The sequence below is a fragment of the Barbus barbus genome, assembly GCF_936440315.1.
Source record: "Barbus barbus genome assembly, chromosome: 19".
In the NCBI taxonomy this organism is placed as follows: Eukaryota; Metazoa; Chordata; class Actinopteri; order Cypriniformes; family Cyprinidae; genus Barbus; species Barbus barbus.
The window spans coordinates 19,027,519-19,051,986 of record NC_136747.1 but is presented as its reverse complement, the minus strand read 5'-3'; the positions used below and the strand labels follow the sequence as shown (position 1 = coordinate 19,051,986).

At 35.5% G+C, this 24,468-nt stretch overlaps 1 protein-coding gene across 1 annotated transcript in view; it reads right to left on the bottom strand.

Annotated features, from left to right (window-relative positions):
* Window positions 1-1,982, bottom strand: part of LOC306885021 (ephrin type-A receptor 7-like) — a 134,589-nt gene extending 132,607 nt beyond the window's left edge. Inside the window, exon 1 of the mRNA XM_079441331.1 lies at window positions 1,848-1,982. Coding sequence (XP_079297457.1) covers window positions 1,848-1,926 — 79 coding nt within the window. The 5' untranslated portion in view covers window positions 1,927-1,982. The remainder of the gene's footprint in view (window positions 1-1,847) is intronic.
* Between the last annotated feature and the right edge of the window lie 22,486 nt (window positions 1,983-24,468).

Below are 24,468 nucleotides of genomic sequence, written 5' to 3'. Positions count from 1 at the left end.
GTTTATGCAGCTTTTCCCATATGATATATATAAAATTTAAAATTGAAAGTAAACAAAATTTTTTTTTGAAAGACATCTCTTACGCTCACTAAAGCTGCATTTGTTTAATGAAAAATAAAAGTAATATTGTGAAATATTATTCCAATTTAAAAGAACAGTTTTCTATTATAATAGATTTTAAAATGTAATTTATTCCTGAGATGGCAAAGCTGAATTTTCAGCAGTCTCACTGTGTCCCTCAGAAATTAGTCAAATATGCTAATTTGGTGCTCAAGAAACTTCTTATTAATATCAACGTTGATAATATGCTTAATTTTCGTGAATAGAATGTTCACAACAACATCATTTGAGAATATCATTTTTTTAACATTATAAATGTTTTTAATCAATTTAATGCATCCTTGCTGAACAGTATTCATTTATTTAAAAATACATTTTGCTCACCCTAAATAAACCATAGAATAGATGCCATATGCCATCGCATATGAGTTTAGAAATTACATGAGGGTAAGTAAATGACTACGATTTTCACTTTTAGGTTAGCTCTTTGTATAATACAGTATGCACCAACAAAGAGCTCTCATCCCGTCTGAATCCCACCTGTCAGCGACCAAATACAGAGAGAATACAGTGTGACTGAATACAAAGAGAACCGACGCAGCAGGACTGGGATGTAATTGTGGACAAAGAGGTCCTCCGTACAGTGAGAACATATTCAGCTCAATCAGAAAACGTCCATATCACCGCAGCCACACAAGGCCTTTCAGAACACATCGCTTTCACAGCAATTAATCGCTGTCAAAACATTCATTAAGGCAACGATTCTAATCCAGTCGACCAGCATTCCAGCAGAGGACGGACGGGGGCTGGCAGAGTTCAGCCATGTGCACATGAGAGCATTGTGTATGAGAGTGCAAGCAGGGGAAAAAAGCGAGAGAGAGCAGCCTGGCTCAGCTGGGCTTCTTCAGCATAGCCAAAGAGCCTGAAGGGACGCAGTTATTATCTGTTCTTTCCCTCTCTGTGCCATGCCACTCATTAGGACGCTTAGTTGACCTCACCTGAGCCTAATGCGACAGCCTGGCTACCAAAACTGCTGAAGCTTTCATGACTGTCAAACAATCCCACCAGGAACAGCACAGTCAGAAAGCACCTATTGTGAATCCAGCATAACAGCCCGATCTATTGAAATCTGCTTTTGTAGTTTTATAATAGGGAGATTAAAATGACATGACAAAGAGAAATAACAAGACAGAGAAAAAAGAACAGATTATGACAATACAGAAAAATATGTATGTTTTATTTTAAAAATAAACATCATTAAGAAAATGTATGTACATACATGATTGTCTAAGTATCTTTTTTATTTTAAACATTTCTCTTGTCATTTTAATCTCCATATTACAATACTAAAAAACTGTTTATATAGACAATTCTGTTTTGAAACAATCACAATTTATTGTGATTTGCTTAGTTACTAAGCAATTCAAACACAAAAGAATATAAATATAAAACAGATAATGAAATGAATCATATATATTCATTTTATTAATGAACATTTCCCCATTAAACAACACATCGTTGCAGCTTGTCAAAAGCATCCTGTGTATTTCTTAGGATCATTGTTTTTAAAAGCACGCCGACTGTCATTTCGATTTCAGTTTTAATCAAAGCTTCTCATAATTCAAAAGCATCACTGATTCGGTCCTCTCTATATCTATTTATTAACTTTACAGCGCCGGAATATGAAAAGCACACACCTGCAGTGAGAGTTATACTTCCCAGCAGACACTTCACGCCATGTACGGAAACAATTTACCTGGCGTCTTAACAACTATAAAGACACATACCTTCCTCTGCACGGGACTCCTCGTTTCTGTTGAGCAATAATATCCAAAGCACCGAAATGATCGCTTTAAACTGCTCCATATTTGAATGGCCAGGTCTGCGGGGCTCTGGTCATGTCGCAGCCGAGCACGCTTGACTCACGGTGCGGGATGAGACGGAGCCGTCCGGGCTACTGACACACACAGCGGTACTATGTGCCTTATTTGGCCCCACCGATGGGCGGGCACAGACAGCCTGATTGACAGTGAGAACGTCCAATGGAATATGAGTTCGCGGAGATGGGGGATTAGCGGAGGGCCAATCAAATCACGTCTGATAAAATTCCACCGCACAGAGTTATTCCCTCTTGAATGGGAGGCGGCGTTGAAAATTATGAAATTTGGTTATCTTTAGCTCACATTACAAGTGGCTACATTTATTTATTTATTTTATTAAATAAAAGTCAAAATAAGCTCTCAAGATTCAAGGACAATAGCGTCTGTGAGCTGTGAGTGGTCCACTGAGATTCCTTTCAAAGGATTTTATATCCGAATAATGTGATATCCTGGTGTTAAAAGTTCAGTTTTAGTGGTGTTATAATTATAAAAAAATATATATTAATTGCAAGATATCACATATTATAGGCTTATATATTAAGGTTAAAGTTATTTTTGTTGTTTCCCATTAAAGAAATTTGTCTTGGATAAGGGAACTGCATCACCAAACATGCTTTAAACTCGTAAATGAATAAATTCAAATTTAAAAAATGTTTCATCGACATATTTTAGCATTTTTAATGTATGGTACAGTGCATATGGAACACATGCCTATCAAAGCTAAAGGTGTAGATGCGGTTAATTGCTGTCTGATAGATTAAAGATGGTAAGGAACCCTTATCGGTCCATATTCTTTCCTATGAAGGCAAGTTTTTAAAGTGGATCATCATTGAATCACAGAGTATTCTGTTACAGCCATACATTTAATACAATTCAAATAAAAAATTTTCTCAGTTATCTATAGTCTACTACCACATGATCACATATCATATATATTCAGGAAATTGCTCACTGCAAAGATTAACATCTCTTGCATCTTACTGACACTCAAGCACAATAGCTGCCAGCCAGGATACATGAGTTCCACTGCCTTCATTCCCATTGGTAGTCACTGCACATTTGCATAAAGTGAAACTTTTCTCAACTTTGTCACGTCACTGGACATGCCAACATCTTGTCGCCTGTAGCTCATTTCACCTGAAGGCGCCAGCTCACTTTGAAAATTAATGAGTTCACATCGAACAGGGAGACACTGTTGTTGTTTTTTATTTGCATATTATAATACGGTTTCAAAAATATCTTTATCACTTTTTTACTATTTTTTTAATACCATAGAACCACAGTTCATTCAGCACAGAATCAATTTCATGTGCACATTTGAACACACATGATTGCAGGGCGATGTGGGTCCTTGTGAAATTATACATGTGCATTACTGCCCCACACCTACGGAAAACCCACACTCTGCATCTGTGTAACAGTGAAGCCTGCACCTATTGTTTATCACGGCATTACAATTTCATGCTAGGCTACCTTGAAGCACTCTATACTGTAGCTCTGGCCCTTAAATAAAAAAATGAAGACTGTAGAGAAGCAAAAAAAAAAAAATACGATCACTTGACCTTTTGTTCAGAGGTTATTTTCACAGTCATTCAGGTAGAAAAAGAAAGGAAAGGAGAGAAAAAGAGAGGGAGGGGTGGAAGGAAGGTGGCTAAAGATGCTATTAGGAGCAAGCGCAATTTTAATGTGACATGGGAGCTCGCACACTGTAATATGTGTGTAATCACTCGACAGTCTCAGGGGACGAACTCACACACACTCACCCCTTACAGCCAGGAGAAATCAGGGGGGTTATTCCCAGTTGTGCTGTACTGAGTGTGTTTGATTCCCTAAAAAAGGAGCTCTGGAATCAGTGAGCTGAGAAGGTGTTAATGTGGCACTGTAAGAGACACCGCACCAGGGAGAATGACTACAAACTCTTAAATGGACACGGGGGAACGCTATCATTTCAACCCGCTGTTTGTCCCTTCTGTAAAGATGAGATACGTTGTAAAGAGTCTCTACATTTTGACATTTTAATGAGAGCCAACCAAAAGGGCCTGGTCCAAGGCCGAGAAGGGAATTGTGGGTAATTATTTAGATTTAGTTTTTTTGCATACACAACCATCTGTTCTGCCGAGCACTTTGATGTTCTTCATGTATAACCATGTTAGCTCACACTGGTATGTGAAGCTTCTTGGGAAAACCGACAAAATCACAGGAGGTTGACAGTCGTTGGCTAATAAGTGTGGTTGTTCTAATTACCAGCAGAGCCAAACAGACATTTTGAAGGTCAATGTGTTGTAGCACATTGGGACTCAACAGGAACCAAAGCATCCATATTCTGTTTATACTTCAAGTGAAAGTGGATGTGTGGGTGTGGGAAAAAAACGAAATAAACAAGGGACTTGACAGGGACAGCCTTCAAGTGGAGTCATGAACAATGAACAATGGTTTCATTAACAATTCTTTTAACACTTTTAAGGAATACATACATAGAATAAAGAAATAAAAATTCCATTGGCAAATGATTAAATAATAACTTTTTAATAATTTCCTGCAAAAGGTGTGTTTACAGAGACTTTTTAATGTCATTTCACAGATTTACAAATTATAATATTTTATTATATATAATTATATAATTTATTATATTATATAATATGTTATTGTATTGTAATACATTATATAGTATAAAATTGGTCATATCTATTTTATACATATTAAATGTAGTGAAATTCTTCTTTTTTTATTAAATAACACTGACAAAACACATAACTGTGACTCAGAGTCATTCATTTGTGAATTGAACGACACTGGTTACACTGTATGTTTTTGATTCACTGAAAAGTTCTGGCTCTTAAGAATCATTCATTTAGGAGTCGGAATGCACTAGTAGCGCTTTGTGTATTTGAGTGACCAAAAAAATAATCATTCATTAAAGGGATACTTCACCCTAAAATGAAAATTGTCATTATCTACTCACCCTTGTGTCGTTCCAAACGTCGTTCATGAAATCCAAGAGCTTTCTGACCCTCCATAGACAACAGCGCAACTACCATGTTCAAGGCCAAGAAAGGCAAGGAAATCGTTAAAGTAGTCCATGTGACATCAGTGGTTCAACCTTACTTTTGTGCAAAGAAAACAAAAAAAACAACTTCACTTCCGTGAAGAATAACTTAACTTCACTTCCACTTCCTTGTCAGTCACCGTGCATTCAGAGAATACCACATCATACAAAGTCATTATTTTTGTTTTGCTCAACAAAAGTATTCTTGTAGCTTCATATAATTAAGGTTGAACCATGTGGTAGTTGCATTTATGGAGGGTCAGAAAGCTCTCAGATTTCATCAAAAATATCTTATTTTGTGTTCTGAAGATGAATGAAAGTCTTACAGGTTTGGAACGACATGAGGTTGAGTAATTAATGACAGAATTTTCATTTTTGCGTGAATTACATTTTGTTGTTTCAAGCTGTAGTTTTAGTAGAGAATCTACAGTAAAGTTTTGGTTCCCAACGCTAGTGCCTACATCAAAGATGGAAGTAATATGAATGCCAGTGAATTATTTAGCTGAACTGAAGTATTTTGGTTTTCAGTATAGTTCAATAATATTACATTAATACTTAAATTTAAATGTAAAAGTTATGTTAAATTTAAAATTAATTCAATTAAAATTAATAATTTGTATTAATTAATAAGTTAATATTAGTTAAATTAATTTAAATTTAAATGATATAGTGCATAAATTATATAGTTTGTGTAAAAGTTAAGGGAAAAAAAAAGTTAGTATGTGGGGTAATGCTTGTGTAAATTTCCCCCAAAACCAGGTTAATAATTAGGCCTTCACCTGTCACTCCATCATCATCATGTAACGTTCCAATTTTTCCACACTCTTCTCAAACCCTCATCTGTTCCTGCTAAGCACCGAGGCTACCAGCCGAATATTGTGTTATTTTGTATCCTTTAAAGAAAAAAATCGATTGTGAGATATTGCAGTAGAACAGAATTATTCCGGGTGCAGTGTGGCAGTTTGCAGATAAGAACCTCAGCTAAGTAATCATAAATATTAGCATGATCCCGGCGGCCACATTTGGAGATGCTCAAACTAGGAGAATTCATCTCCCTGTTCTAAAGGCGGACATAATCCCAGTTATATCCTTTACCAAAGAGGACTTACAGCTAGCCAACAACCATTGCTCAAATATCACCCTAGATAGGCTTTTCTCTCATAGTGACGGTGGATTAAGGAGATGGACAGGGGCACAGACTGTCATTGGGGGGTATGTGTGTGTTTGAGTGTGTTGTCATGAAACGTTCGTGTTTTATTTGAATGGCAGGGAAATAGCCTTTGGGTTATTTGTACCTGCACGCACAGTGTCAGCGATAGGATATCAGTAAAAATCCACTGCTGTTTGTAATTTAACCGCTTGCAGGTTTTGGCTAAACAGGAGATTTTCTTATTTTAACTCCTTGTCAGTGCCAGAACAAACAAACATTTGTGTATGCAATTATTGATTTATTTATTTATAAAGGGGCGACCAAATCAATGCTATAAATTTCACTAGTTTGAGTTCTTAAAAGTAATTAAAAGAATAGTTTACCCAAAAATTTAAATTAGCTAAGGATTTACATACCCTCAGGCCATGCAAGATGTATGAGTTTGTTTCTTCATCAAAACTGATTTGGAGAAAAGTAGTGTTACATCACTTGGTCACCAATGGTCACCAACACTACATCTATCAGTCTATCAATTAATGTCTTATGAAGTGGAAAGCTGTGTATTTGTAAGAAACAATTCCTTCATTAAGGGATTTCTAACCTTAAAACAGCTTCTGGACAAAATACAAGTCCATAATCCTTAATAACACTTCCTACAAAGAAAAAGTCCATCTCCTCTTGTCTTCTCACATCAAAAACCACTGACATGTCTCTTTAGATTGCTTTAGACTGTTTCTGCTTGTAAACAGTCCTTGATCTCAGCATATTTCTCTCCTGAATCAGACGTGACAACATTTTTACTGCAGAAAGCAATATTATGGATAGAGGACTGATATTTTAGGCGAAAGCAATGGTTTGAAGTTAAAAATGTCTTAATGACTAATTTGTTGAGGAAGTCATGTCAATTCCTTGTTTTTATCAGCTGTTTGGACTCTCATTCTGAGTGTAACGGTTAGTGGTTGTAGATAATCATGGAGATGAAGGAAGTATTTAATAGGCTTCAACACACTTTTCCACTGTAAACATTAAACCGAGACAAAGGGCATACACAAACTGAAGGCTTATAAAAGACAGGAACCAAAGGAACAAACGAGATGATTAATACAAGACAGGTGAATAGAATAAACAATGATTAACTAATGACCGGAAACCAACCAAAAAAGGGCAAAACTGAACTCAACGGGAACACACACATGTGACACTGACGGCACCCATTCACTGTAGAGGATCCATTGGTGATGTAATGCCAAATTTCTCCAAATCTGGCATTTCAGCAAATTTTTATTTTTGGGTGTACTGTTCCTTTATGTCATCTTTATTCATGTCATTGAGGATTTTCCTTAATAAAATTTAAAGAGATCTGATGTATAATAGATGGAACAACACGGAATGGTTCAAATAGTTATATATAAAGTAATTCAGAATGAAGCTTGAATTTATTCATTAGTAAGACTCACATTTATTCTCTCTTTCTCAAAAAAAAAAAAATATATATATAGCAAAAACACAAAGATGAGTTGGAATCAATGGAGGAGAAAATAGGGGAAAGACAGAAAAGGACGGCAGGAGAGTGAAAAATGTGTTGATTTGTCCGCATGGGCTGGGTGTCTCTGGAGATGCATATGGGGAATTATCAGAAAAGATAAATTGCCTTGTTGCCGTGGTTCCCACTTTCTATACAGTCACTGAACACGTGTGAGTTTACATGCATGTGTGTTTTATTTTGGTACTTCCGAGTTGGCAATTGTTAGACAGAATTTATTCCACAACTATGCTTTGAATCACCATGCCACAGTCAAATAGATCTGTCTTCGTTTGAACCCATCTTTGGTTTTCACCATGAGAGAAAATTACATCTTCCATGAGTCTTGATGGATATGCAGCAAGTGCAAATCAGCCTCGACTTGCCGTTTCCCAAGCAAATCAATTCCGACACCCTTGGAAGTGTACTGCATCCTATTGTCCCTTGCCTACATGGTTTCTCCTCGCCGGTGAACAAATTTGAAGCCAGTCATGGCCTTTGATCAAAGAGGACTGTGGTTGGATCCTTCTAATACACATATTGTACCAGGAGACACCAGTGGAAGGGTCTGTCTCGGAATCCAGGTCAAGGAATAAACTAAATAAGGTCTGCGAAAGAAATGGAGAGCGATGGATAGAACGACTTGAGGAAAAGGAGTCTCTAGAGAGAAAGACACAAAGGAGCCTATTGCCATTGCTGGGCAGTCAGTTTGTATTCTTCCCCTGATACTGGGTGCTTGTAAAAGAACAATGAGGGACATGACCGTTGAAATATTTAGGCTTATATCACAGTGCTTGCATGCGGAGGTATTCTCTATGGACCTATTTCTGAATTTGAACCATATTCTTATATTGTATTTAGTAGGTCTGCAAATTGGACGTCCTTCTGAAAGCTTCAGGATTTTTTTTATTTTTTATTTTGCTTTCCTTAGATCACTGACATCAAAAATACTTAGAATTCAGGTATGTGCCAATTTTACTTAATGTATATATTGACAGAATTCCATCTTTAACATTTCCACCACACCTAAAATACTTGTATAGTGTTTAAGCATTTGAAAAAGAGCAAAAATTATAAAGAAAACATAAAAGGATTCCACGTTTCTGTGTGACCTCCACATAACAAAAAGTTTGTTTTAATACAAATAAATCTTTGGGATTTATTTAAGTGCCAGAAAAAAAGGGTCATACACTTCATAGACATACATCAAAAAATGCCTTCCGAGTTCTGAAGAGAAATAAGTTGATTCCAGACATTATCCTCAATAACAACCTGATACTAGCTGAAAGCTGAGGTTAGCCGCAGATGCTTCACCGAATCAAAACATCTTTCTCCTTTTATTTGTATCTCACTCTTCTACGTTGAGCTCTGAAAAATTGCCACCACTATTGAGTCATTCCAAACAAAATAAATAAAATGGTCATTTTCTGGTCAAATAACTTCTCTGCTGATCACGACAACATCCATCTTCAACCCCAAGATTGCTAAAACGGTTGCCATAGTACTGTTTTTTTATATATACTTCTTTCACCATCTTTATTACCAAGCAATATCTTGACACATCAAGCATAACAGCTCTCCAAAGCACTCTTCAAAACGTCACTGTCAAATAGATTACCATTGATAGCTCTCAGTGGTTATAGGCCCAAGCCAATAAACACCAAGGTTTGTTATTCTCAGACTTTGAGAAGATGCTTTGAGTTTGTTGATGCAGGTCCATATGGACCAATATAGAACATATTTGCTCTTTTCTAGCATCCACATTCCACCACCTTCAAAAAAATCCACATTTTTACTTGAGCTCCAACGCTTTGAGAAGTTTAGACTGAACTTTTGGTAACCTTTGAGCAATAGCTGTCTGAACGAAAGCGGAGCCTGGGAACATCAATTAAATCTCGGACACGAGCTAACAAACAAGCAGGGACGGGTACTTGAGGCAGTCTTTATTGTATTGTTTAATGAGTGGATATGTCAACAGTTCTCCCGCTACCGGCATTTATCCTGCGCACCACTCAATATCCTGTGAAAACAGAAATATTTACATAATTAATTACATTCCCAGTAATTAAAGGAGCAAATAAACAGGCTAGTTGGAGACTGATGACATATTTTGAGGAGATTTGAGGCACTGAAAGATTCATGCTCCTGAAAAGGCAAAGGAGGCAAGAGAGCTGCAAAATATATGCAAATGAAGCTGGAATATTCAAGGTTCAGGAAGATGTTGTGTCAGGGAATTTTTAGAACTATGAATGAAAACATTGCTCTCAAACTTTAGCTGAACTTTCTTAAGCACATTAAAATGTAACAGAGTGCATAAACTATATTTTTTACATCATAATTTAACAACAACTCAAGGAAAAAAGCAATTAGCTGCAGATGCCAGATAGAAACATCATCCAAAATAATATATATGTTTTTTTTGTTTCACGTTACAGAAAAAAGGACAAATATTAAAATGTTATTTTGTCTAAATCAATTTTTAATACAACACTAAAAACAAAAATCAATCATTTTAAATGCTACAACTGAATTTAGGCATCACAACGTAATTTAAAGTTTTAAAATATCTACTTTTACATAGTTAAATTGAATAAATATAATTATTTAAAAAAGATATTGCTTAAAAAAATTACATTTAAAGTGTTATTAAATTATTAGCATTTTTAAATAATCGTAAATGAGTGTTAGAGTGGCAGAGGTAATGTAAATGTAAAAATAAGAGAAATAAGCATCCACAATTAAAAAAAAATCTATACTATCTCCAAGCAAAAAAACATACCAATAGGCTATATTGTGACAATATGCAAATACTAAGCTGCTCACCTTTCATGTGTTAAAATGCAAAAGAACATGAAACCACATCAAGAAATCAGATCCACTGGCCCTGAAGCAACTTGGCTGTCAAATCTCCCGCTCTCTTCTCTCTCTCTCTCTCGCTCTCGCTCTCGCTCTCTTTCTCTCTCTCTCTCTCTCTCTCTCTCTCTCTCTCTCTCTCTCTCACACATGAGCGAGTTATTGTTTGAAAAGGTGCACAAGGAAAAATCTTGCTTTGGTTCTACAGCTCGAGGTACTTCAGCATCTTCCTCTCATTAAGTTCATCAAAAACATATTTGTTTTGACATGCCAGGCACTTAACACTTCTGAGAAGCACTCTGGGGAGCCACATCTATGTCTTACATCCTTCACCAACACAAAGCCACCCAGCAGCCTGCCAAGAGCACTAGATTGTTATACATTTAGATCCGTGTGTGTTCCTGTGCAGTAAGAGAGAGGAACAGAGTGACCTGCACTGTGTTAAAGGGTGCCAGGCAGGGCAAGATTATTAACATGAACTAAAACCATATTTGGTAACACTTTACAATGATGTTCCATTAATTAATGCATTAAATAACATTAACAATGAACAAGACGTTTGCTACTGTATTTCATAATACATATTAACATTAGTTAGCTCATGTCCATTAAATTATATTAACAGATACAACTTTAGATTTTTAATAATGTATTAGTAAATGCAGAAACTAACATTAACTAAGATTAATAAATGTTTTACAAGTATTTTTCATTGTTAGTTCAAGCTATCTACAAGTAGATCACTAATTTGATCAAATTAAACCTTACTGTAAAGTGTTGCCAAATATTTTTGTTACTTAAAACAAACCTGAAATACAATGAAATATATATATATAAAAAAAAACAAACTTATTTGAATTCATCTTAAATGCGAAAAGGCAACATTTCTAATTTTCATTTAGCCTAATTTAACTTGAAGTATTAAAACACCTAAAAATAAATCAAATGGAATAGAAACTATACAGTGTAAAAATGATTTTCAAAGTTGTAAATGCAACAGAGATTATTAGAGTATGGATAGTAAGAAATGCAATTGCATTCTTTTGTTTAATTCAATGTGTACAATCAAGTCTTTGTAATTAATTGTGAAATGTACCAGCAATTTCTAAGTGAAAATTGTTTCAAAATATTTTAAAACAACAAATAAAAATGACAATAACACACAATAAAATTACTAAAACTTTAACTAAAATTAAAGTAAAAACAAAATGTAACAGTAAAAATCACATTCCTAATAACAAGAACTATAATAATATAGAAATTATACAAAAATAAAAGGTTTTAAGTGTTTGCTAAGTGATTATTAAAAAAAAAAAAAAAACATTTAAACTTAATTTGTATGGGTAAAATCTGTAGATTTTTTTTTTCTTTTTTTTATGTTCAACACAAGAACGAAAATCATACAGTTTTGGAACAACATGAGAGTTAGTAAATGATTACAGAATATAAATTTTGGGTCAATTTTAGGAAAAGTAACAACAAGCCACATAATCTGAAATGTCATTTATAGCTATTGCAAATAATGCAGTCCTGCACATCGGGAAGCGAGAACAGTGTCTCCTCAAGTCCTTTTCTCAGCAAAGCTTTTCCCTCATTTTAAGAAAGCTTCATTTCATTCAGAAAACAGCATAATGCTTAAATAGCAGACATGAATCGATGGCCTAATCTCATTTGTCATCCTTGCTTGCCTCCATTAAGAGCAGTGATGAGATTAGCTAATCTGGCAGGACGGGTGACGGCAGAATAACGGAGTGTTGCTGGCTCGACACAGGAAGTCCAGCGCTCACCGTCCCGTCACAGTGGATGAGACACAGCAGCCCGAGGCTGACAGCTTCCTGTCCTGCCAGAGGTTACACACACACAGAGCCATCGCTTCTATATCTGATCCATATATCAATGCGCATTACACACACGCTCTCGCATACACAAGACAAATCACATAAGGCTTTGGTGTTTGCCTCTTTCTCAGAAAACAGTGCAGTTTGTGCCAGACAATATCAGAATGTATTTTTACCATCTCATTACAGCTGAGCTTTTAAGAAATCATATTTACCACCTCAGGCCTAGGGCTGTAACCGCCATTGACCACTATAGGGGATTTGTCCACCATAGATATTCAGATTAATAGTCAACAAATATAATTCATGCAACATATTTATTTTTAAAGGGACAGTCCACCAAAAATGTAATCACCATTTTTCTTATACATTTTGTTTGAGGCAGAATGAACGACTCTGTTACCATTCACTTACCATTCACTTGTTTGCAAAAAAAAATATATATAATAATAATAATAATAATAAATGAAAAATAATAAAATAATAACAATAAAAAATCATTTAGAGGGGTAGTATCAAAACTGAACAAGCACATGTATACCAAATACAACAAAAGCACTCTTACACAGTCAGTATATCAGTCCAATCAGTGAATCATTTTCAAATGTTTGTTCAAACAAAATGATTCACTAGAATGAATAATTTTTTTTTTTCATTATATGCCTTTAAACCATTTCGTTCAAATTTAAAGTATAAACAATATTAAACTTTTTGGTGGCCGGTCATATTTTCTTTTGCTTCTTCTTATTTTAATTTTTCTAAGAAATTAATAATTTAATTCAGCACAGTGACAAATTAAACTGCTTAAAAATTAATCATGAAACTTTAGCAAAAACATATTAACACATCAAACTGATCAAACATAATAGGATTTTACATTGTTACAAAAATATCTTTCAAATAAATGCTGTTCTTTTGAAATTACACCAAACAGTCCTTACATTTTAAAATATATGCAAATGAAAAAGTTTAAATTATTTAAATTTAAAATTAAAGTTTTTACTATACGATCAAAATAAAATCAGTCTTGGTGAGCATAAGAAAAACATTTAAAATTTTTCCCAACCCAAACTTTTGAACGATAGTTTTCTTTTAAATATCTTATAATATGATTTGATTCTGAATTTCATTTGGACAGGAAAAAGCACTAAAAAGTGTGGGTCACAGCTGGTGTTGCTAAGAGAGGGAGGAAGGGAGGCTTGTTTGTGACGTCCACCCTAATGACCCTGATCATCAGGTACCATCAGTTATCCTACATTAGGTTAGGTCGAGGGTCGTCTAGACAATGTGTGGTGGGTTTCCAGGCAATGCTCCGTGTCAGCGCGCCCATTCCCGGTCAGTTTGCGGTCAGTTTATTCCCTGTGCGCTCCTCTCTGGTTTACCTGCTATAGGCTTCTGCTGGTTTCAGCGTTCGAGTCTATTCATTGTCTGTATATTTGGCAGAGCTCAATGCACTTAGCGCGGTCCGAGAGTTCTGGTTACCGCTGCCAGGCAGATGCGGTAATGCGAGGTGGGGCTGCTTACAGTAATAGGATGAGGTTGGCTCACATTAAAGCTATCATTCTATTTCCCTTCATGACATCCACCACTTCTCTCTCTGTGGTTTTGTTTGCACAACATAGTAGTTTTGTCACGAAGCCTTTGTCAGAAAAACCTTTGTGCACCCATCAACACCATAATCTGATTGTCTATTAGTATTATTGCCAAATGCTGTGACTTAATAGTGTTGTATAATGAAGAAAACATTAGCATTTACTCAATTAGCAGATGCTTTTGTCCAAAGGGACTTACAATTAAGAAAAACACAAGCAATTTGCAAAACAAAAAAACACAGTAGCAATTTTTTAAAATACAATAAAATAATTTTTACATTTTATTTTTATGACAAAAATATAAAGTGTTTTTTTTTATAATTAAAAAAGCAATATTAAAGTTAGTTCCAATCTAATACAACTTCTATTTTCTCAAGTTTCAAGTATTCATTTGTTTATTTTCCTCTCTCTCTCTCTCTCTCTCTGCTCTCCCACAGAGTGTGAGTGTGTTTGGCAGCTGCAGTGAGGGCAAATTAGAGAGGTGAAGTCTCTCCCTCTCTGGCACTGAGGCACTGGCTGGCATGTGGGGCAGGGCAGGGGTAAACTGGACAGGTTGCAAACTGGCAACCAAGGCCAAACTCCCAATGTCAGCTTGGAGCGGAGCGGACGGGCCCTGGTGACATCTGTTCAGTGGGTAAAATAGGCCATTTCTGAATGCCAAGGCACTATGTGTCCTAACAGAATAACCTTTAGATGGCTGCACACATGCAGACACAAGACAATTACTGACACTCAGCAGTTCTCACTAACTGTCAAGTACCAAACAGTTTCACTGGTAAATTTGGATACAGAAATACCATGCTTTTTTCTATTCAATTATATGGCATTCTTTCAAGTAGCTGTGGAGATATTGTATAAATGTACAACAGTTTAAATGTGGTCTCTCTCTCTCTCTCTCTCTCACTCTCTCTCTATATATATATAGACATTATATATTTCTCATTATTTCTTATTATAATCATGTTGAAAACGGTTGTGCTGCTTAATAATTTTGTGTAAACAGTTATACTTTTTTCAGGACTCTGATGAATAGAATGTTTGAATAGCATTTATTTGAAACAGAATTTTTTGGAACACTATAAATGTTTTTACTGTTACTTTTGATAAATTTAATGATCAATTTAATGCGTCTTGGCTGAATACAAGTGATGTTTTACTGACCTCACACTTTTGTTGATTTTATATATATATATTTATATTTATATACCTATACATGTACATACACATACTGTATGTATGCATGTATATATATATACAGTATGTGAATAAAAAAAAAACATAGTATATTGGAAATCTATTTAAATATCTAGTGTGTGGGTTTAAGCCATTCAGCATCATATTTCAAAACAGTGACAAATTATCAGAAAGTTTCTCACTTTACTTGCATTCATTAGTACCATGGAACAATCAACAATACCATCGCCGCACTGTGGTACTGCCAAAGGACTTTTTTGTAAGCCTGTCTCTATGAAATTTAACATTGATCACTTGAATCATCTAAGTACACTTCCTCTTAAAAAAAACTCATTTATGGATTATGCATTTATTGAATTTTTCTTTAAGAGCATTTGTGTTCTCTCTCTCGCTCCCACCTATTTCTACTCCCACACAGACACGCATCAAATTCTAATTGAGAAATTTAGATGGTGAAGGACAGTCCATGAATTAATCATGTTCAAAACTCAATAGGAGGTCTTGCTTGCACTTGCCCCCTAAGATCTGAACTCCAAAATGCAAAATCACCTAAAGCTATATTTAAGAACATATTCATATTCTCTTTCTCACAAACGCTCTCATACCAGCTCGGTGAGCGTGAAATCAACGAGCTAGCTGCAGATCAATCCATGCAGAAGAACAGATCATAGCCACATATGAATATGACTATGAATGATGCCCTTGCTTCTGTATAAATACTTGTGGATCGCCATGACCTGGAGATCTGGCATTCTGAGAAATTTTATCTTTTTTTTTATTTCTCTTTCTCTTAATTTAGAGGAATATTTAGAGTTACCACAGAAAAAGTAAAAATTGCAAAAATGTCACCAACATACATTCCTGTATCGTTCTGCTCTATACCATCCATACCTTCTGAATACTGGGAAGAGATTATTCCCATTTAAGGTGCAGCGGGAAGAGAAGCTCCTGAAGAGATAGGGCAACAAATCCCATTCCCTCACAATTCCAACAGAACATGTAATAGAAGCAATTGCTTTTACGGTGAATGACTGCAATAAAACACTCCTGTTACCAGTCAATAGCTTCTTTGAGCTAGAACACAAAGCCCTCAGATGCAAGGCTGCTATCAGTCTGATGGACTTAGTCAGCTTTACACTGCTACTGACAGGATATTATTGCTCAGATGGAAGGATGGAAACAGAGGCGTTAGGAAAGGTTATCAAACCGGGCTGACCTCTGTTTCAGTGTTATATAGAGAAATGACATGAGAGGAAATCACTACATTGAGCTGCTTGGTGTCACATTTAGCTCTTGCACACTATGTACCAGAAATAAAGACACTCACTGCTCACTGATTAACACTGCAAAAAAAATCTGAACTTAAAACAATATAATTTTAAGAAACAAATTGAGATAAAGTATGTTGAAATAAGTAGGCAAATTATTTTGCTTCGTTTTAAGAAACAAATCATAAAACGTTTTAATTGTTATTTTCTCTCATATTGTATTATCTACAAATTTATATTAAAATTTAGATTAAATATACATTTAATATTTAATATTAAAATAAACAGACAATCTATCTATCTATCTATCTATCTATCTATCTATCTATCTATCTATCTATCTATCTATCTATCTATCTATCTATCTATCTATCTATCTATCTATCTATCTATCTATCTATCTATCTAGCCGTCCGTCCGTCCGTCCCTCTGTGTGTGTGAAAGTGTGTGTAGAAATTATATTAAAATGTATATTAAACAAATTGGTAACACTTTACTCAAAGCCTTTATGTATAATGCATTATAGAAGTAGTTTTAATACATTGATTATGCCTTGTAATGCACCTTATAATGCATTGTATGATCTTATGATCAATTATAACCATAGTTATAATACATTATAATACTTATCTATTCATTTAGAAAGTATAATGCATCACAACATGACAAACAAACTTTCAATTATTATAATGCATTTTAACTTTGTTACAATAATTTATAAAGAGATATAATCTATCTACAGTGTAAATAAATGTAGAAATTCTACACTCTAAAAAATGCTGGGTTAAATATGGACGACCCAAATGTTGGTTGAAAAACAACCCAGCATGTGTTCTGTTCTGTGATCTACCCAGCACTGGGTTGTATTTAACCCAGCATTTGAGTGCATTAACATTTATTACATATAAATGTATTAATTTATATTTAATTTATATAAAGCAGAACATTCTCTGAAAATAAATCTCATGATCTTAGGTAGTTTCACTTTTCAAGTAAATATATCTTGTTTTAAGTAAGTTTGCATATTTCTCACTGCATAAAAAACTCTGAACAAGGGTGAAAAAAGAGTGGCAGTGTTATATAGTCTTTACATGCATCTGTATGTGATGTGAATGTAGTTATATGTATATTGTTCTTCTCTGAGCCGTTAAATGCTAATAATATTCTTTTTACAAGCCAGATTTATTATTTTCCTGCCACGTCTTTCTTCACCCGTGCTTTTTTTGTCTCTTTGCCTTCCCTTATCATTTTCTCTTTTTTCTGAAATCCAAATGCTTTTAAATAATTCAGACAAAAATACAGACCTGAAAAATGCTCTTCATTAATGCATTCCTTTTTTGTGTGTTGTTCATCTATTATTTCACTGTCCCTTTTTATTTATATAGACACCAACCCACTTTTTTCAGACAATAACTCATTATCCATCTTTTGCCGAGTTAATAATGGACTTTAGCTAGATTCCTATCATGCGCCGATCCATTTCCCAGCACACTAATCTGTGCATGAAGATTCCTCTCCTTTGTAACTCCTCTCATCTGCTGGCGGATGGCTAGAGAGCCCGGGCAAATGCTATATATGAATACAGACACTAAATGGAAATCATGTCTGCCATCCATCATATGTAGATGTCAAGCCGCTGGCACTGCCTACCGGAGCTGTCAATTTAATCGTCTCTGTTTCTTTAGATACTCCAGCCCAATGCTGTTAATTCTATTATCCCACAGAACAGTGTGTGTATGGAAGTATGATTGAAGAGTGTGTGTATGCTTTCAGTAATACAGACATGTGTATATTTTAGGGAGATGGGTCTGACTGAGACAATAATGTCCTTCTAATATCAAACTGAACCTGAAGTATAGCATTTTAATTAGCAGCGTCTCGTTCTCACTCACTCTGGTAATATATGAGTTATATTAAAATTATTGTGAGCTATATGTTCAGATAAGATCTAATTTATTTTTCCTCTATAAAACTCATTAAATACTGTTTGATTTATGTTTTAAGAACACACATTATTGTATATATTACCTAATATATTATATTACTTAATATTATATCTAAGCCCTAGCTATTGCACACAAGAGTGCTGTTGTTTCTAATATAATTACCATGCACCCTCGAACATGATTGCAAGTGTAATATTGCTTTTACACAACATTTCAGTGAATAAGTAAGTTACTTTTTAATAACTTACACTTTACATTTAGTTACTTCATCTATTTTTGCTCGGACAAAAAAAGTTTGCTTGACTTTGGATAAGAACAGCAGAGGGAGTTTACATTGCACCTGGGATGATCTCCTCCAATGCCCGATCTTGTCTTGAGAAGCCTTCGCATGCCCTCCAGTGCCAAAATACTTTCTCTCACCCAAACACACACAGTCCCACCCTCTAGACACATTTCACCTCTCTCTTTCTAGTATTAGCACAGTTTACACTAACTCTTGACAGGCACACACCTCCCCGTCAGCTCTCTTGGCAGGTGAACACCCTCCTCTGCGAGGTGTTGTCCTCCGGGAGTCTCTCTTTGCTGATGTGCCCTCTCGACTGTTTCCTAATCACAAGGACACTCACCTGGCTTTGTTCTGCAGGGAGCCATTACCATAATCGGGCCGCAGAAGACAGCTATTCAATTAGAGCTAGAGAGCCGGGAAACACAAAGCATGCAAGTTTCCGCTTTTACGGAGAGCTGCTTTATCTCATGCTGCTGTCCATCTATCATATCACTAATGGGCTTGCACTCACTCGATCATGCAGAAACACACTTTTTTCTTTTTGTCCAGCAGAGGTGCGAGGAGATTTGGTGTGTATGAGCTATAGTCACATACAGATGCAAAATCACGTGTCAGAGGCAGATGGCAGGGGGTTTTATGATGTATGTGTGCTTGGCATGCCAAGCTGTGATTGCACAGACACAATGGTCCAAACAATGGTCCTTATGGCTAAGGAATGTTTGAGTTTAAATAAAGCATGTTTACACAGTACATTAAAATTTTAAGGCAAGAAACTACCGGAAGAAACATTATTTATTCAAACATTGGTCAATTTTGAGATTTTGGGCAATTTGGCTTTTCATAACATGTTGTTTCAGACAAGCAGAAGAAAAAAAAAAACATCCAAAAAACACTTTTAATCGCATTGCACTTCTATCTGTAACTTTTAATTACAATCTATCTTTAAAGGCAACATTTAAAACTCTCAAAATGTTTTTTTTCTCATGCACTAAGCCAGAAATCTCTACTTCAGTAGCATATAATTTATAATTAGACCACACTTTTTAGTTTTATTCCTAGCTATATTCTGAATGGTTTTACAGAGGGGTTTGTTCAGCATTTTATTCCTAAAAACATAGTGATTTTTTTTTTCTGGCTGCTGACTACGATTATTATTATTAAAACTGAAACCATTACATTTTTTCTGTTATCTTGAAATAAACTAAGCATTAAATGAACACTTAAACTTATTTTATTTCAGCTATAGTTTTCTAGTAATATTTCTTATTGTCATTAAGTTGAACTTGATGTACAAAAATAACTATAACTGAAATAAAAATGAATAAAAAACATCAAAAAACTAAAACTAATCAAAATAAAAAAACTCACTAAAACTTTAAGAATACAAGAGAAAATACAAAAATAAAACCTAATATTCAAAATCCAAAATATTAATAAAAAAACTTTAAAAGTAAACATATGCAAATTAGGTAACACTTTATTTTAAGGTGTCCTTGTTATACATTACATGCACTTATAATAACAGTAAATTATGCATAATTACACGCAAGTAACCCTAAGCCAAACCCTAACCATATAGTAAGTAAATGTATAATTACACTGTGACATGGACACCTAAAAATAAAGTTTAACCAAAAAAATGTTTGCAATTCTTAATGTAATAAATCCACTGAGGAAGTATGGTGATATCTGTCCATTTTTTTACCCTATTCACCTGGGGTGTCTTGCCTTAAGTGATCGAAGAAAATTCAATTTTTCATGATATGATCCTATTGAAGCATATGGGGCCATTCTGAGTTCATGGATGTATGGAGTGTCCTACATTCTTCAGTGTTACAGATTAAACAGCGCACCAGCCCCCACCTGTCAGGTCGGAGCCAATTTACACACATAAAACACACAACCCCCCATCACTGTCACGTCAGACCCACATATAGAAGTGCGGAGACAGATTGCTCAACCCACCCACTCACACACACAGTCCCCACCCCCAATATTCCATTATCAATTTCACTGTTACCCGCCACATCCAGGTCATATGTTGGCCAGCACCAGCAGCCACTTACCAGACAGCAGCAAGAGGATTAGTAACTGGAGCCCTCATGCATGCCTATCACTGATACATCCAGAACATGTGCATCAGATACACACTGGATGGACATGATCATAGCAGCGTGAGCGGAAAGATTAGCACTATGCTTGATATGTGCTCTGGTACTAGGCATCAGTGCACAGTAATTTAAACCGAATTTTACCCAGAATGCACCTGGACTATAGATAGTCAGAAAGATATAATAACTTAAGATGAATTAAAAGCGAGTTTATAATTGAAAAAAGTTCCATTAAAATCAGCATAAAAAATTTACATTATTTGCTTTCTAAATCAGAATCAGAATCAGATCAGAATCAGAATGAGCTTTATTGGCCAAGTATGTTTACACATACAAGGAATTTGTTGTAGTGACAGAAGCTCCACAGTGCAACAGAAAGACAGTAACAGGACAGGACACAGGTAATGAAACAAAATAACAGGAAATAGCCAATAACCAATGTACAAAGCAACAAAAAAAAATTAAAAATACACAATATATAATATATAATATAGGCGACTATGTATGTACAGGTCAAGTATGTGCAAATTAGAAATGAGAAAATAAAAATGAAATAAGTGAGTGTGGTGAATGGATAATGTATTAGTTGTGTGTTCCACATTTATTTATTGAGTGTTCATGAGATGTATTGACTGAGGGAAGAAACTGTTCCTGTGTCTGGTCGTTCTGGTTCTCAGAGCTCTGTAGCGTCGACCAGACGGTAACAGTTCAAAGAGGGAGTGTGCTGGATGTGAGGGGTCCAGAGTGATTTTACCAGCCTTTTTGCTCACTCTGGAAAAGTACAGTTCTTGGAGAGTGGGGAGGGTTGTACCAATGATTCGCTCAGCAGTCCGGACTACTCTCCGTAGTCTTCTGAGGTCAGATTTGGTCACTGAGCTGAACCAGACAGTTATTGAGGTGCAGAGGATGGATTCAATGATGGCAGAGTAGAACTGTTTCAGTAAGTCCTGTGGCAGGTTGAACTTCCTCAGCTGGCGAAGAAAGTACAACCTCTGCTGGGCCTTCCTGACAATGGAGTCAATGTGAATATCCCACTACAGGTCCTGAGAGATGGTGGTGCCCAGGAATCTGAATGACTCCACTGCAGTCACAGTGCTGGATACACTGCAAATACAGTGTTGGACCTAAAGTTGTGTAATTTATAATAAAATACTAATACTAATAATGTACAAAGAAAACTATAATGCTGCCATTTGGTGATTTATCCAAGAAGTGTAAACCAGAGTTGTACATCTTTAAAAATTGATTTTAGAGTCTAATTATAGTAGAAAAGGATTCTGTTTTAAAACAAAATGTTGGTGAATGGATTGCGAATAATCGGATGGATGGATGGACAGATGTAAATGTTGGCAACAAAGCCTTGTTTGGAATTTTTATGGATGGATGAATAGATGGATAGAACGAGAGAATGATGGATAGATTAGTAAAATGATAAAATGATAGAATGAACGATAGAACAATATATATACAGATGATAGAATGAACAACAGAACAATAGATAGATAGATAGATAGATAGATAGATAGATAGATAGATAGATAGATAGATAGATAGATAGATAGATAGATAGATAGATAGATAGATAGATAGATAGATAGGTAGATTCTAGCACAGAACTACATCAGCACAACAGCACTAACCTCTTGTAACACCAGAGTACATCAAAGTGAAAAACCTTTAAATGCACCGAGTCACATGGGGAAAGAAAGAAACCTGGAGGTAATTTGACAGCGTAATCCTGCATGTGACACGGGGGTCCAGCACACCTGCGGAGAGGAGATGAGGGCGTGAGAGGGTGCGGAAAACTCTCTCTCCCTTCTCCCAGGTGACGGCAAGGACATTCTCTCATCTCAGGCAAATAGACGAGATGATAAAAAAAAGCAGGAAAAGAGAGAGGAAAGGCGAGAGTGAGTGCCTTCATCTTCAGAGAGCCACTTCAAAGGCGTTAAAGAAGGTAAGAGGGAGATCATTAGTGCTCGGGCTCCAGTGGACAGGCCACCCACCGTGGGAGAGGCTGACCCCACCAATCGCATTTTCATGTGAAGCAGCTCTTCATCGTGCGCCACTTTAACTGTGTGTACATGACTCCACAGCCCTGAACAAAAGCATATTCAAGTAATGGACTACAATGTCACATTTATATAAAATTGCAAATATACACTGAAAAAAATAGTGTAGAAACAGTTTCAGTCAGAAATTGCTAGTAAATTTCACAAACAGTTATTTGATCATGCTTCAACAAGAACACAAAAACACCACAAAAGTATCAAAAAATTGTTCATATGAATTGATCACTATCTGAAGCTAGGATTAGTTCACTTCCAGAAAAAAAAACCTTTCCTGATAATTTACTCACCACCATGTCATCCAAGATGTTCATTATTTTCTTTCTTCAGCTGAAAATAAATTAAGGTTTTTGAGGAAAACATTCCAGGATTTTTCTCCATATAGTGGACAATGGCCTACAACGGGTTGAAGGTCAAAATTTCAGTGCAGCTTCAAAGGGCTCTACACTATCCCAGCCGAGGAATACGGGTCTTATCTAGCTAACTGTCAGTCCTCTGTCGTGTGTCATGTGTTCCTGCCTCTTGTGTCCATATTTGGTTTGTTTCCTGTCCTTGTTAAATGTAATCATTAGTTAATTCTTGTCCAGCTGTGTTGGTCTAATTGTCTATGATTTAGCTGTGTATTTATAGTCCTGTCTGTTCAGTTTGATTTTGTCTGGTCTACTTGTTACTCCCTTGTTCCTGTCTGTGTCTTGCCCTGCCTTGCTGTCATCAGTAAAGACTATTATTTGAAGTTATATCCTCGTCTGCGTGTTCCTGTGTCCTCCTCGTGTGTGCACCGTGACACTAACATCTTGGATGAGTGAATACATTTTCATTCTGTAAGTGAGGTAATCTTTTAAGTCATTATTCACTGTTAATCTATCTCTAGAGTGAGCTGGGACTGAATCATTGAATCAGTTTCAATTGAATTTGAGAAATTTTGGTCACAAACCTATCATATTGAGTTTTATGGACCACTTTCATGATGCTTTTTTTTTTTTTTTTTTTTTTTTTTTTTTTTTTTTTTTTGTAGCTTAGAATACTCAGTCCTCATCAAATTCTTTTGTGTGTGTGCTCAATGCATGTCATGCAAATAAAAATGTGCATATTCCATTGGTGACCTAATGAAATATACAAATAGAGCAGCATCTTAAATTTTATATTCATTTTATATAATACAATTTGATTTAATGTCCCAAATCCTTTAAATAAATTGAGTAACTTAAATGGAAAAACATCCCAGTTGTTTCAAAGATATCTTAGACTTTTGGACTGCACTGTATATTCAAACAAATAACCATAAGTAAAAGGCCATGGAAATAGACTTGTAAAGGGTAACAGACGGATAATAAACAGATTTTCTCTCTCAAGCTATATCTGTCTTCCACGATCTGTCTTTTCACTTACATCAGGATGTTTTATTCTAGGAGTGTGATGTAAATGAGCAGACTTTACATGGCTGATTACAGTACACAAGACTCATTAGTGCCTCATTAAGACATTACACACAGCACAGTGAAGGACCGCATGCAAAAAGCAACAATGAATGCAAAGCATTCAAATGTATGAGCATGTGTGTTCATTCTCTTACGCCAACGCTTCAACAGACATCTGTCAGATAATTGCTATGTGCCACAAAAAATAAGTACTAACAAATTTCTTTGCAGATCCAGA